General features: G+C 39.5%; 1 protein-coding gene across 6 annotated transcripts in view; it reads right to left on the bottom strand.

Annotated features, from left to right (window-relative positions):
* Positions 1-13,336, bottom strand: part of MUSK (muscle, skeletal, receptor tyrosine kinase) — a 130,486-nt gene that overhangs the window by 43,474 nt on the left and 73,676 nt on the right. For all 6 annotated transcript variants that reach the window (XM_006886934.1, XM_006886932.1, XM_006886935.1 and 3 more), the window contains one exon: positions 2,346-2,505. In XM_006886934.1, coding sequence (XP_006886996.1) covers positions 2,346-2,505 — 160 coding nt within the window. The remainder of the gene's footprint in view (positions 1-2,345; positions 2,506-13,336) is intronic.

The raw sequence follows: 13,336 nt of genomic DNA, 5'->3' as shown, positions 1-13,336 counted from the left end.
ACTACGGCAGTGTAGTAGGATTTGAAATCAGGGAGTGAGATACCTCCTACCGTTCTTCTATTCTTAAGGAGTGCTTTTTCTTGATATTAAACCTCAATCCATATTGACGGCTGCATTACCTCTTGAAAGGAAAACAGTAATACTCAAAACTAGATCAATAGGCAAGATCATGATAAATGGAGAAAAGATTGAAGTTGCCAATTGTTTCATTTTATTTGAACTCACGATCAATACCCATGGAAAAAGCAGTCAAGGAGACAAAAGCCACATTTCATTGAACAAATCTGTTAAGGAGCTTTTCCAAGTGCTGAAGCGCAAGGATATCCATTTAAAGAATAAGGTGCACCTTCCAATCTCACAGTATTTTCCATTGTTTTATATGTTCCTTCAGTGAATAAGGAAGACTTAGGAAGAATTGGTGCTTTTGAATTTTGAAGTTGGTAAAAGAGGATTGCATAACTGCCAAAAGGGCAAACAAATCTGTTTTCAAATCAGTACAGCCAAGGTATCCTTTAGAGATATTGTAATGGGGGGGGGGGAACAGGAGGAAAAAAATCCAGTGATTAAAAGTCAAGAAAAGATTGTTTAGGCATGCTGTAGAAAAGAAAAAAAGGTAGACAGATTAAAAAGTGGGAGAATCGGACAGTTAACAGGGCAGCTAAACCTGAAGTTTCTGATGATTACATGTTATAGTTAAATTTATTCAAGTTATCAGATATGGTGATAAACTCACTTAAGTTTATCACTTAATTACATTAAAGTGATAAAGGGGATGTCCCTACTTCTGGTTTTCTGGTTTCTTAAATAAGAGGCCTTTTTGGTGGCCTCATGTCTGCATCTTATCAGAGAACAGGATATTCACAGAACATAGAAAGGAGAAATGACAATAGGTATTACAGAAGGGAATACAGAGCCAGATAAAGCTATTCAGTCCATGTTGATGTGTGCTGTAGAGTCAGTTGGAACTGATCCACAGCTGGTCCCTGCAGCAGGTTTTCAGAGGCAGTTTCAGAGGCACAGGAAAAGATTACCCATCCTTCTGCAGAGCAGCTGGTGGCCTATGGGATTGCAGCATTGCTTCTTGCACTCCCAGAAGTATAAATCTGGTCCATAGAAATGTAAATAAAGCGGACCCTAAACTTTATTTATATGGGCTAATTTGCTATATGTGTACAGTAAAGGAGCTTTGCTAGAGAGGTGGGTGAAACTTGGAGTCAAAAGCATGGAGATGTCTGTGAAATGGCTGTTGGTTATAGAGAGGGTTTCAGAATAAGCTATTCAACAGCTATTTCTGTGAGCAGCATGTATGGTTGTTTCACTCTAAAACAGAGGCAAGGATGGTGAAACTGCATCTCACATACTTTGGCCATGTTGTCAGGAGGGACCAGTTCTTCAAAGGGAAGGTGGAGGGTCATAGAGGAGTAGAAGACCTTCAAAGATATGCATTGACCAGGAACTGTAAATGCAGGCTTAAGCATGGAGTGAATATGAAGATGGCCCAGGATCAGGCAAGACTTCATTGTGTTGTACATAGGACTGCTACCAGTCAGATTGACATGATGATACCTAACACATGTATGTTTATATAATTAGTTTACATATTTATTGCTAATAATGTGTAATTGTTATTATACAATTTATATAAATATCTAAAGTCATATAACAATAAACATTTAAAATAATATAACACATAATTGTTTACAGTCATATAACAACTAAATTATTGAAAGTCATACAACAACAAAATTATTCTTTAAAGTCATACAACAACTAAAACATGCTGGGTATTTCCCTACACAGAGTTTCTTTCCATCTCTAAGAATTCCATAATGGTTCTCAGGAGCCTTTGGGTATTTTACATTTTAAAAATAAACCTCTCTAATCAACACAAATATCCTAGAAATCTATGAGTCAGCCCTTTTCCTTGAAAACTCCTGCTATCATTTACATGCAACAGAAATGAGAAAGACCACAAAAGTAGATCACATAATCTTAGGTAAAAATGCCCTCAGGAAAGGGCCAAGAAGAAATTGGCACAGCCAGGTTAAATACCTGCCAATTTACTTGAAAAGTTTGCTTAGCTGAAAGAGAGAGAGAAAATGAGCTTCTGGAAGCTGTTTCCTATAGCTTGGGGAAAGTATTTGAGGATTTAGTCTTTGAGGCCACAAATCAGCCAAATTCAACATCGAGGTTTGCCTCTGAAGTGTCCTCTTGGAGCAGAAAAAGAACAGAAAAGAAACTGATGTGTTAGAAGAAGAGAGAGCTTTGCCCCAATACCAGATGTTGAGAAACAGTACCAAATCCTTTCTCGTCCTAAGCGACATAAACATCCAGAGCCATCTCACCTGCTATACTGATGGTAGCTGCAGCCTTTGCTGTGCTGAACTTCTCTCCATGTTTATTTGTAGCTATACAAGTGTAGAGGCCTGGCTTGGTGGTCAACAACTGCAGTCTTGAATCAATCACACGGTCTTTCACATTTTCTTGAATGGACCCAGAAGATACCTAGTGGAGTAAGGTAAAATAGAAGACAGAATTAGGTCAAGGATTTCCCATCTACTACAGCAATAGATTTAAATGGAAAAGTATTTATATTATCAAAAGCCACCCATAAATTGCAAAAATCCCCACATATTCTTCTTCGCTCTCCTCGTGACTTTGCAATGTGGTTCTGTATCTCCTGTACTTCTCGAGTATGGATTGAGCTTGTAACATGTTTTGAAATACCTCAGAGATGTGAGAAGCCCTTACTCTTCAAAACTTGCTTCTGTCCTGGTCTTGAAACTTGTGGTCTCCTATAAATAACCCAGAGTTAGTCAGCTGCTAGGTAAGACATACATGGATGGTCTGGTTATCTCCAATCCCCAGGTGGGAGCCAAGAACAGTAACTAGAGATATGAGTGTGACCTATGCCAACCAGCACTGAATCAACCTGCCAATCACAGGCATTCACTCACTCACTCACCGCCATCATGTTGATTCCAACTCATAGTGACTCCCCATGGAATTTCCAAGGCTGCAAATGGCAGTGAGAGGAGATGACACCTCTTTCTCTGGTGGGGCCGTTGTTGGGTAAGAACTGCTAGAGATGTGCAGCCTCAGAGTCAGCAATGCAGCTCACTAGGGATTGTACAATCAAAGGTAGTTGAGGCAAAGCCAAGTCCAAATCCGCAAAACCATTCAGTTGACACAAAGCAGCATTAAGGCAGGGCCTTACATTCTCTGGAGAACCAGGATGGGAGGCAAGAGGCAGTGTCGAAGGCAAAAGAGACACTGGAGGCGGGAACTCAGCTTCCCCCAAACAACAGGTAAGCTCACATTTCCCAGAAGCCTGTGGATCAAGGAGGAGCCTTACATTCTTTGGGGAACAAGGCCAGGAGGCAGAACGCTACATGGGAGGCAAGAGGCAGTGCAGGAGGCGGGGATTCAGTTTATATACCAGATCTACAGGACACATCATGCTCCCTTGGGAAACTATCCCATTGTGACTTCAGTGTGCTGCAAATGGAAAAGAGGCCCTAAGCCCCAAGAAGTCAATCCTGAAGCAGAAATTCAAGAGAAAGAACTTTTTCTCAGAACCCTCTGAGATAGGAAGACTTCCCTGATAGTAGTACCTGGTACTTGGACTTACAGACTCCTAAACTCAGAGATACTGGCTGCAGCACAAGAAACTGGCAGCAGCTTGAGGCATTTGGAATCACAAAAGTATAGAAACCTTAAGATATAAGCTATCTATCATATGAAGGGCTGGGTAGTGGGACATAGGTGTTGAATGGAGTAGCTGGGAGTAGAAGGGAACACTGGTGGAGCAGAGAAATCAGTGGGTCAAGACACACGTGTCAAGTGCTAGGACAATACTGAATCTATTGGTTATTTCTACAATTGAGGAAATATCTTTTATCTGCACTTTTCCATAAAAATGTTTTTATGTCAGATACTGTTCTAAATCAAAGCATTCAGATTAAGACAGACTAGGAGGAAAGACTGGTCATCCACTTTCAAAATAGCAGACCTTCGAAAACCCTGTGTAGAATAGAACACACTTAGACCAGCAGCGACAATGTCAGTCTGGAGATTAAGGTGCACCTGATACAAGCCATGGTCTTTGCAATCACTTGCTATGCATCAGAGAGCTGGACAATGACTAGAGATGATAGAAGGAGAATTGACGTCTTTGGGTTGTGGTGCTGGAGAAGAGTATTGAATATACGATGAAAGGCTAAGAGAACAAACAGGTTTGTCCTGGAGAGGGTGAAACCAGCCTGTTCCTTGGAGGTAAGTTTTCTGAAGCTTTTTCTGACATACTTTGGACATATTACAAGGAGGAACCAATCCTTGGAAAGGGACATCATGCTTTAGAGGGTGGAGGGACAATGCAAGATAAGAAGACCCTTAATGAGATGGATTGATTCAGTGACTGGGGTAATGGGGTTAAGGGTGTTAGAGACAGTAAGATTGGCACAAGATAGAGCAGAGTTTAGGACTATTGTACATTGGGTCACTATGAGTTGCAGGTGACTCGACAGCACGTAACAACAACAACTAAAATCTGGGGTAGAGAGCTGTGGGACATAGTGTTTGGGGAGTTGTGCTGTTAATCCAAAAGCTGTGCCTCTGGAAGTTTGGATTTACTAGTAACTTTGTTGTTGTTGTTGCTCATAGGTGCCATGAAACTGGATGGGAGAAAAATGGACCGTCTCTTCCTTTGTGATTTACAGGCTTCAGGATGTAATAGAGAGTCAGCGGTTAGTCAGTTCCAACTTGATAGCAATGATGGAGCGAGAGAGGAAGAAGCTTTAGGGGGTTGGTGGTATAGCAATAAATAACTCATGCATGTCATGAAAAATGTGTGGTGCAGTTCTTCCAATATGCTCCCTTTATGTCCTGAAGGTAGGGATGTTCAAGTATGAGACAATTGAATCTATTTCTAGCACTCCTGTTCAGTTCTCCATAAATGCAAATCAGATGGTTAATGTAAAAAGGTTGTGGAGCTACGCATGTTTTTGAGACCTGATATAGATAAAACATTACTATTTAAACTAGAGCTCTGGTGGCCTGTGGGTACAGCATTGCACTGCCTACTCAAAGATACACAGTTTGAATTAACAACTACTCTAAGGGAGAACTGTAGGCAGTATCCTTCTGTGTGATTTGTTGTTGTAGTTATGTGTCATCAAGTTAAGTGCAACTCATAGCAACCCTATAAACAACAGATCTGAGTCCTGTCCTATCCTGTGCCATCCTCACAATCTTTGACACACTCAAGCCCACTGCTGTAGTCACTATGTCAATCCATCTGGTTGGAGATCTTCCTGTCCTTCACCTTCCTTTCATCTTTCCAAGCACAATGTCCCTCTCCAAGGAATAACCTCTCCTAGCAACATGCTCAAAATATGTGAGATGAAGCTTCTTTATCTTTGCCTCCAGGGAGCACTCTGGCCGCCTCTTCTCCAGGACATATCTGTTCTTTTGGCAGTCCATGGTGCATTCAGCACTCCTCTTACTGTCCACTGAATGGTCAGCTATGATTTGGTTCCAATTCAACAGTACAGAACAACTTAAACTAGAAAGTCAAATGTCATTAATGAGTTAGGATTTTTATACATTGTTAGCTAGCAGGTTATTTACATACAAAATTATTTATATAAGTCATCGGCATTTTTACTGTACTCCACACAGCTGTTCAGTGTGTTCTAAGACGAAGAGTAAGGATTTGAACCCATTTCATACCAAAGCCTTTGCCTTTAATTATGTAATTCCCTAGTCCTAGAAGAAAAAAACCAATGAAGTCATTAGGAGACAAGAATTGTTGTTAGATACCATGAAGTTGACCCTGAATCATATTGGCCTTGCGCACAACAGAACAAAGCTACAGGATCCTGTGCTACCATGAAAATCTCGGCTATACTTCATTCCAGTAACAGTCATTGAATCTCGTCAGTACTTAATTCCAATAACAGTCACTGGGTCAATCAATCTCACAAATGGTCATCCTGTTTTTTTCTTGGCCCTCTATTTTTTTTAATCATGATGTCCTTTTCCAGCAATTGGCTACTCATGATAATGTGTCCCACATAGGTGAGGTGATGTCTCACCACTTTGCCTCCAAGGAGAGGCCTGGTTGCTCTTCCTCCCAGGAGGAATTTTTGGTTCTTTTGGTAGTCCATGATATATTCAATATTCTTCACCAATACCAACATTAAGATATTTCAGTGGTTCTTCAGGCTTCCTTATACATTGTCCAACTTTCACATATTTATGAAGCAATTAAAAATACCATAGTTTGGGTTAAGACTTAAGCCTTAAACCTATTATCTTAGCTTTTTTAGCAATTTAAAGAGGTCATTGGCAGTAGATTTACCCAGTACAGTATGCCTTTTGATTTCTTGCCTGCTGCTCCCATGGGTGTTAATTGTGGATCCAAATAAAATTAAATCATTGACAACTTAAATATTTTCTCCTTTTATCACATTACTGCTTATTGGTCCAGTTGTTCTCATACAGAATCTACCTGTACCAAGAAGCAGTTATTTGATCATCAAAATGTTATAATCAGAAAACTGTGTGGGTCAGAGTTCTAGCTTTTCACCATTATCTATTTAACCTCTAAGCAAATAATTCAAGAAGCTGGACTATATGAACAAGAATGTGATATCAGGACTGGAGGAAGACTCATTGACAACCTGTGATACCTGTGATATGCAGAGGACTCAATGTTGCTTGCTCAAAGTGAAAAGGATTTAAAGAACTTACTGAAGGAGATCAGAGAGACTTCAGTATGGATAACACTAACATAAAGAAAACAAAAACCTTCTGAACTGAATCAATACAGAAACAAGAATAGCAGGAATGATAATTATTATTTTAAAAATAATTGCTGCCAAGTTAGGGTAACCTTACATGTCTCCAAGCAGAAATGCTCCATAAAGTTTTTAATGGTTGATGTCTCACAAGCAGAGTACTAGGCCTTCCTTCTGAGGAACTGCTAGGTGGACTCAAACCTCCAACCTTTCAACTAGTAACTGAGAAAATGAACTGTTTGCCATCACTCAAATGTTCTAGTAACAATAATGTCAACAAACTAACCAGAACAAAAAAAAAGCATTACTTAAATGTCATTGAGTAGCTCTCGTGGTACTGGGGTTAAGGCAGTCAGCTGCCAAAACAAAAGGTCAGTGGTTTAAATCCATGGGAACTGCTCATGGAGAAATTGAGGCAGTCCGCTTAGAGCCTTGGAAATCCTGTGAGCTGTTCTAATCGGTCCTGTAAGTTTGAGTCAACTGGATGGCAGTGCATTTAAATATCATTGTTTAGGTGTTGAGTTTCTATTGTTTTTATTTTGTTTTTCAACATTGATTCTATCCCCCCCCACCTTAAGCATTATTCTACCTCCTCAATAATTATTCTTTAGTTAACACTGGCTAGATGAAGGAAAATTTTACCAATCTGAGGAACATTTTAGTGCGACAATAATCATAGAGACAACCTGCAGTAGCCCTTGACTTTTAACATTAGCCCTTGACATTTAAAATTAGAGATACTTGTGGCCCCCATAAGGTTGCTTTAAAGTAAATCCTCTGCTCAGTAATAAGGGATGAGACTAGGAATGAGAAATGGATCTAACCTGGGACATTGACGCTCAGCTAAGCCGGGTTTTAGTATAAGGAGTGATACTTGTAGTGAATGGAGATAATAGAAAGAACCTAACTGGGTGAAGTTCCCTGCTTGATTGCTAAAATGTGCTTAGTGACAGGGACAGTCAACTATCTGGCAGCGGTAGGAAGAACACTGGTTTCACCTGAGGATTTTCTAACCCTGCATGTTCACAAGCAAAACAGCACAATTTCCTGCAATTTCTCATTCCTAGTCTCCACGAAAAATTGAAAAATCATAAAGAGAAAAATAACTTTATGAGCTTTGTGAGCCTTATACTAAATTGGTAAATTAGATTGAATTGAATGCCTCGGCACATAAACCCAAAGTGTAATTTCTTACTGACACGAGTGTCTGAGTTCGATCAAAAAGTCTCAACAGTTTGAGATACATCCTTAATTTTAATATAGAACAAATATAAAGAAAAAGTCAAAAGCCCCCAAGTCACTTTGCCCAATCAATATGTGTTATGCTAGGAATATACTTTGTTTAGAAATACAATTTCTTCCCAAGTTAGATAAGAGAAAGATGACATTTGCTACAGAATGTCAAGGATTGTAGTCGTCAGTATAGATTGAAGCTCAACATCAAGAAAACAAAGGTTCTCACACTTGGCCAATTAGCAGCCTCATGATGGTCAGAGAAGAGATTGAGATTGTTGGGAACTTCAGCTTGCTTGGTTCCAAAATCAACACTCTTGACACCAGCAGCCAGGAAATCAAGCTGCATTGCATTGGGGAAGTCTGCTGTCAGGGACCTCTCTAGAGTACTGAAGAGCAATAATTGTCAGTCTGGAGACTGCACCGATCCAAGCCATGGTCTTCACAATTACTTGCTATGCATCTGAGAGCTGGACAGTAACGACAGATGACAGAAGAAGAATTGCTGCCTTTTGTTTTGCTGAAGAAGAGTATTGAACATACCATGGACTTCCAGGACAACAAACAGGTCTTTCCTAGAGAGGGTGAGACCAGGCTGCTTTTCCCTAAAGGCAAGGATTTTGTGGCTCCATCTCATATACTTTGGGCACATGGCCAAGAGAGACCAGTCCCTGGAGAGGGACATCATGCTTGGAAGGTTGGAGGGACAGCACAGGAGAGGAAGACCCAGGATGAGATGGAATGATGTAATGACTGGAGAAATGGGATTAGATCTGTCGGAGATAATGAGATTGACTCATATAAGTCAGGTTTCAGAACTACTACACATGTAGTGTCTCTGTGAGTTGCAGGTGACTAGATGGCACATAACAACAACACAGAAATGTTATTTGTTTTCTTTGTTTAACAAGGAGGTCTATATGTATATACCCTTTAAGCAACTTCAACAAAATTGCCAGTGAGCCAGAACTGACTGGCTTCAACTGGCTAGAAACCGCATGGGAGATTTCCCATATTTCCCCATAGAACTGTTGATGGATTTGAACCAGCAGAGAGGCATTGCCTTTGGTTAACAGCACAACTTTCTACCGACTGTGCTAGACAAGTTAGAAGTAATCCCCCAAATGTGACCTAAATTCCCAGCGAAGGCTGCATAGTGGAGTGGACCTGGGGAGAGTGATTGTAAAACAATAAAAGAATTTTTTCTTTTACTTTTCCAGGAGGGGAGGGTACTGAGTGTCAGGGGGTGGGGGAGAACAGGAGGGGAGAAAAGTGCAACAATGAATGACTGGAAATCCAAAGTCTCTGTAAATTTTCATTGAAATTAATAATAAAAAAATTAAAAAGAAAAATGCAGAAATGACAGCCCCACCCCCAAAAGCCACTAAATAAAAATCTGCATTTTGATTAAAAAAAGCAAAACCCAATGGCGTTGAAATTGAATTCCCTACTTTTCCATTCTGAAAAAGTTCCTAGTATTTCTTTTGCTGAAGGAAAATAAAGAACTAGGTCTGAATAGAACATAAGAGCAATTAAACCAGGAAAAAAATATTCCCACTACTCTCATGTTCACACCTAAGATAGTCATTCTTAAACACCTTTCCAAGGTCACTGAAAATATCCCTGGTCTGAAAGAGATTTTTATACTGCCTGAGCGCTGTTCTTCTGGATTTCATCCAGGTGTTGAAATAGTTCCCCAAAAGGACCAATAAGTCCCTGGGCTCATGACTTGATTATGACATGACTTCTAAATGCTTTTCCTCCTGTTTTCAGAGGCTTCTGCTTGATTCCTGTTTGTGACTCACACACAGCAGGCCTTGTTAGTCATAGCTGGAATTTGTTTTTCTTTCTTCATGGATCATCCTGACCAACAGTTTCGTATTTTTGATGACCTAAAAATAAAAACAACCCTCTGCCCTTCATTTTGATCTTTTCCCCTCAGATTTGAGAGATCAAAGAGATGGCTTGCAATTATTGACTGAGTTTTCACTGAGGTGTCCCTAGGCAAAACAGAGCACTTAATTGAGGTGACTATATCTGATATTTATAGTAAACACATTCTTTACTCTAAGTCACTCAGGCAAGCTGACCTGAAGGAGCTGGATAAAGGACTTTGCTTTGTGTGTGGCTTTCTGTCCTCCTGAGATAATGATCTCAGAAAGAAGCCATAGGACAGGAAGCTGTCTAAAGGAAGCACCATGGTTCCCACCTGAGATAAAGCATAAGAAAATGATGAAGAAGGTAAGGCAGTACAGAACTGTGGATACTTTCCTGTGCAGCACTAACACATTCAATGATGCTTCATATAATGGAGAGCTGAACCGAAGATTTCTAAGGACAGCTGTTTTTGTGTACCAAAGAGTCAGAACGATTTCACAGGTGACCCTTCAACCGGTTTTCAGAGGCAGTTAATCTCATGGGAGGAGATTGTCCCTCTTCTTCCTGTGGAGCAATAGGTGGATTTGAACCATGTACCTTTGGCTTGCCAGGGCAACTCCTTACAACTAGGCCTCCAGAACTCGCTAAAGGAAGCCGTAGAAGACAAAACAGTATCATGAAGTGTGAAAAAATCTGGAGATGGAAAACCAAACAGGAAGGGCACACTCAGTGTTCCTCAAGCTGAAAGAACTGAAGGAAAACATCAACCAAAGTTGTAATATCGGAAAATTGTATTGAAAAAGTATCGGACAATGTGGAAGTGGCAAGTGAACTATGGGAGGAATGCACAGAATCACTGTACCAAAAAGAATTGGTCAGTGTTCAAGTCTATCAAGTGGTAGCTTATGATCAAGACTGGACTGTAATGATGAGAAAAGTAAAAACTCTATTCCAGGTGCTAGTGAGAAGCAAAGCTCCTGGACTGTATGTCATATCAACTGAGATATTTTGAAAAAGTTAATGCAATGCTGGACATGCATATTTTTCTATGCCAATAAATTTCTAAGGCAGTTTTGAGTTAACTCACTGGTAGAAATCTACGCTTTTGCCCATTCCATAAAAAGTGATCAAATAGAATACAGAAATTAGCAACCGATATAATGTACAAGTAAAATTTTGCTGCATATGATTAAAAAACTGTTGTAGCAGTATAGCAACAAGGAACTGCAAGAAATTCAAGCTGGATTCAGAAGAGGACATGGAGTAAGGGATATCACTGCTGATGTCTGATGGATCTGGAAGCAGAGAGAATACCAACAGCAACAATTGGGCTCAAACAAGTTTGGTTCAGATACTATTAAGATTTTTAACTTTTTCAATGTTCTACTTTAAGAAATGGTTATTTCATGTCATTGGAGAAGGTAAGATAAGAATTGATTACTAAATCAGTTTCTCTTCTCAAGTATTCCCATCCTTGTCTCTAAGGATAGAGACTGCCATGTTGAGATTTCCAGAGTTTATAGAATGAAGTTTATTTAAGGCCATAGTCTTTCTAATCACTTGCTATGCATCTAAGAGCTAGACAATGAATAAGGATGACAGAAAAATTGATGGCTTTGAATTGTGGTGTTGGAGAAAAGCACTGAATATCCAGTGGATGGCCATAAGAACAAACAAATAAGTTTTGGTGAGGGTGCAGCTGGAGTGCTTTTTGAAGGCAAGAATGATGAGGCTTCATTTCACATATTTTGGGCATGTTGCTAGGAGGGGCATGTTACTTGGTGAGGGACATGATGCTGGGAAAGGTGGAGGGGTAGTGAAGGAGAAGAAGACCCTCAAACAGGTGGATTGGCATGGTGACCGCTGCAGTGGGCTCTTGTGTGTCAGGAAGTACGAGGATGGCACAGGATAGGAAAGGATTTAGATCTTTTGTTCATAGAGTCACTATGAAACATACATGATTCAATGGCACCCAACAACAACAATAACATATAATTAATTCACCCTCACATTCTTTTGCTTTCACAGCTTCTTCAACTTTTGCCTTTAGTGTAATGTATCTTCACATGAACATTAAGTGGACCAAAAAGAAATTGAAGAACTAGTCCTCAAAATACCTCCAGTATTATACCTTTATAATGGGCACAAAGGTTGGATGGTTGTGCATTTGGTATATGTGACATGAGTTGTCCTCTTTCTAAATGCGGGTGACAAGCAGAAAAATCCTGAGGGGACATTATTTCAGTCTTCAGAAGATATGTTTATTCATATATATGTGATAATTCATATGACTTACATGATACATGCTATTTAACCTTAGGTAAATCACTGAATGCCATTTTTCATTAGCCAAATTTTAAATACTATTAGTAATGTAAAAACTTAACCAAGAAACACGAAAATACTGTCTATGAAGGTATAGACTTTAGCACTTTACCCTGTAAGACATTATAGCAATTACAACAGCAGCACAATAGTATTCAGTTTTTTTCTTACAATGTACAAGGCTAAGAGCTTTACTCTAAGTGTTTAATCAAATGTTGTTTTTGTTGTTATGTGCCATTGAGTGGCCTGTGACTCACAGCAACCCTATTTACAACAGCTGTAAACTCTGTTCTATCCTGAGCTAGTCTCTCTGACTCTGACATACCTACCCCTATTTCCCCAGTTACTGTGTCACTCCTACTTATCCAGAATTGTCTTCTCCTGTGCTGTCCCTTCACCTTTCCAAGGATGATGTCCTTTTCCAGGGATTGGTACCTCCTGGCCATATGCCCATAGTATATGAGATAAAGTTTCAAAATCTTTGCCTCCAAGGAGCAAAGTTTAACCCTTTCCAGGATAAACTTGTTTGTTTTCTTGGCAATCCATGGTATGTTCAATACTCTTCTCCAGCACCACAACACAAAGGCATCAATTCTTCTTCTGTCATCTTTGGTTATTGTCTCATGCATAGAAAGAAATTTTGAGGACCATGGCCTGAATCAGGTGTACCTTAATCTCCAGACTGATATTATTGCTCTTCAGTGCTTTTGAAAGATCCCTGACAGCAACTTTCCCCAGAGTAATTTATCTTTTGATTTTTTACCATCCTTATTTTACTAATGATAAAACTGAGGTACTGCGAGCTTAAGAAACATGCACAATTTTACAGCTAGTTACATGATTCCAAAATGTATGTCCTTTTCATTTTATTACCTGTCCTTTTCATTTTATTACCTATAAAATATGTGTGAAAACGGTGAATCTCTCCTTAAATCAAGAACTCAATCAGTATAGATGTTTTAGCCATTGATTTTTTTTTTTGCAAATTCTTATAAAAACTAGTTATCAAAAAAAAAAAAAAAACCAAGGGAAAAGACCCAAACTAGTCATCCAACTTTTGTGATGTACTTATTGTTAAAGCAAAGGAGACATGCTAATTT

Source organism: Elephantulus edwardii, unplaced genomic scaffold, assembly GCF_000299155.1.
Source record: "Elephantulus edwardii isolate Elephantulus edwardi_28Jun2011 unplaced genomic scaffold, EleEdw1.0 scaffold00052, whole genome shotgun sequence".
Lineage (NCBI taxonomy): Eukaryota > Metazoa > Chordata > Mammalia > Macroscelidea > Macroscelididae > Elephantulus > Elephantulus edwardii.
This window is presented reverse-complemented; position numbering and strand designations above follow the sequence as displayed.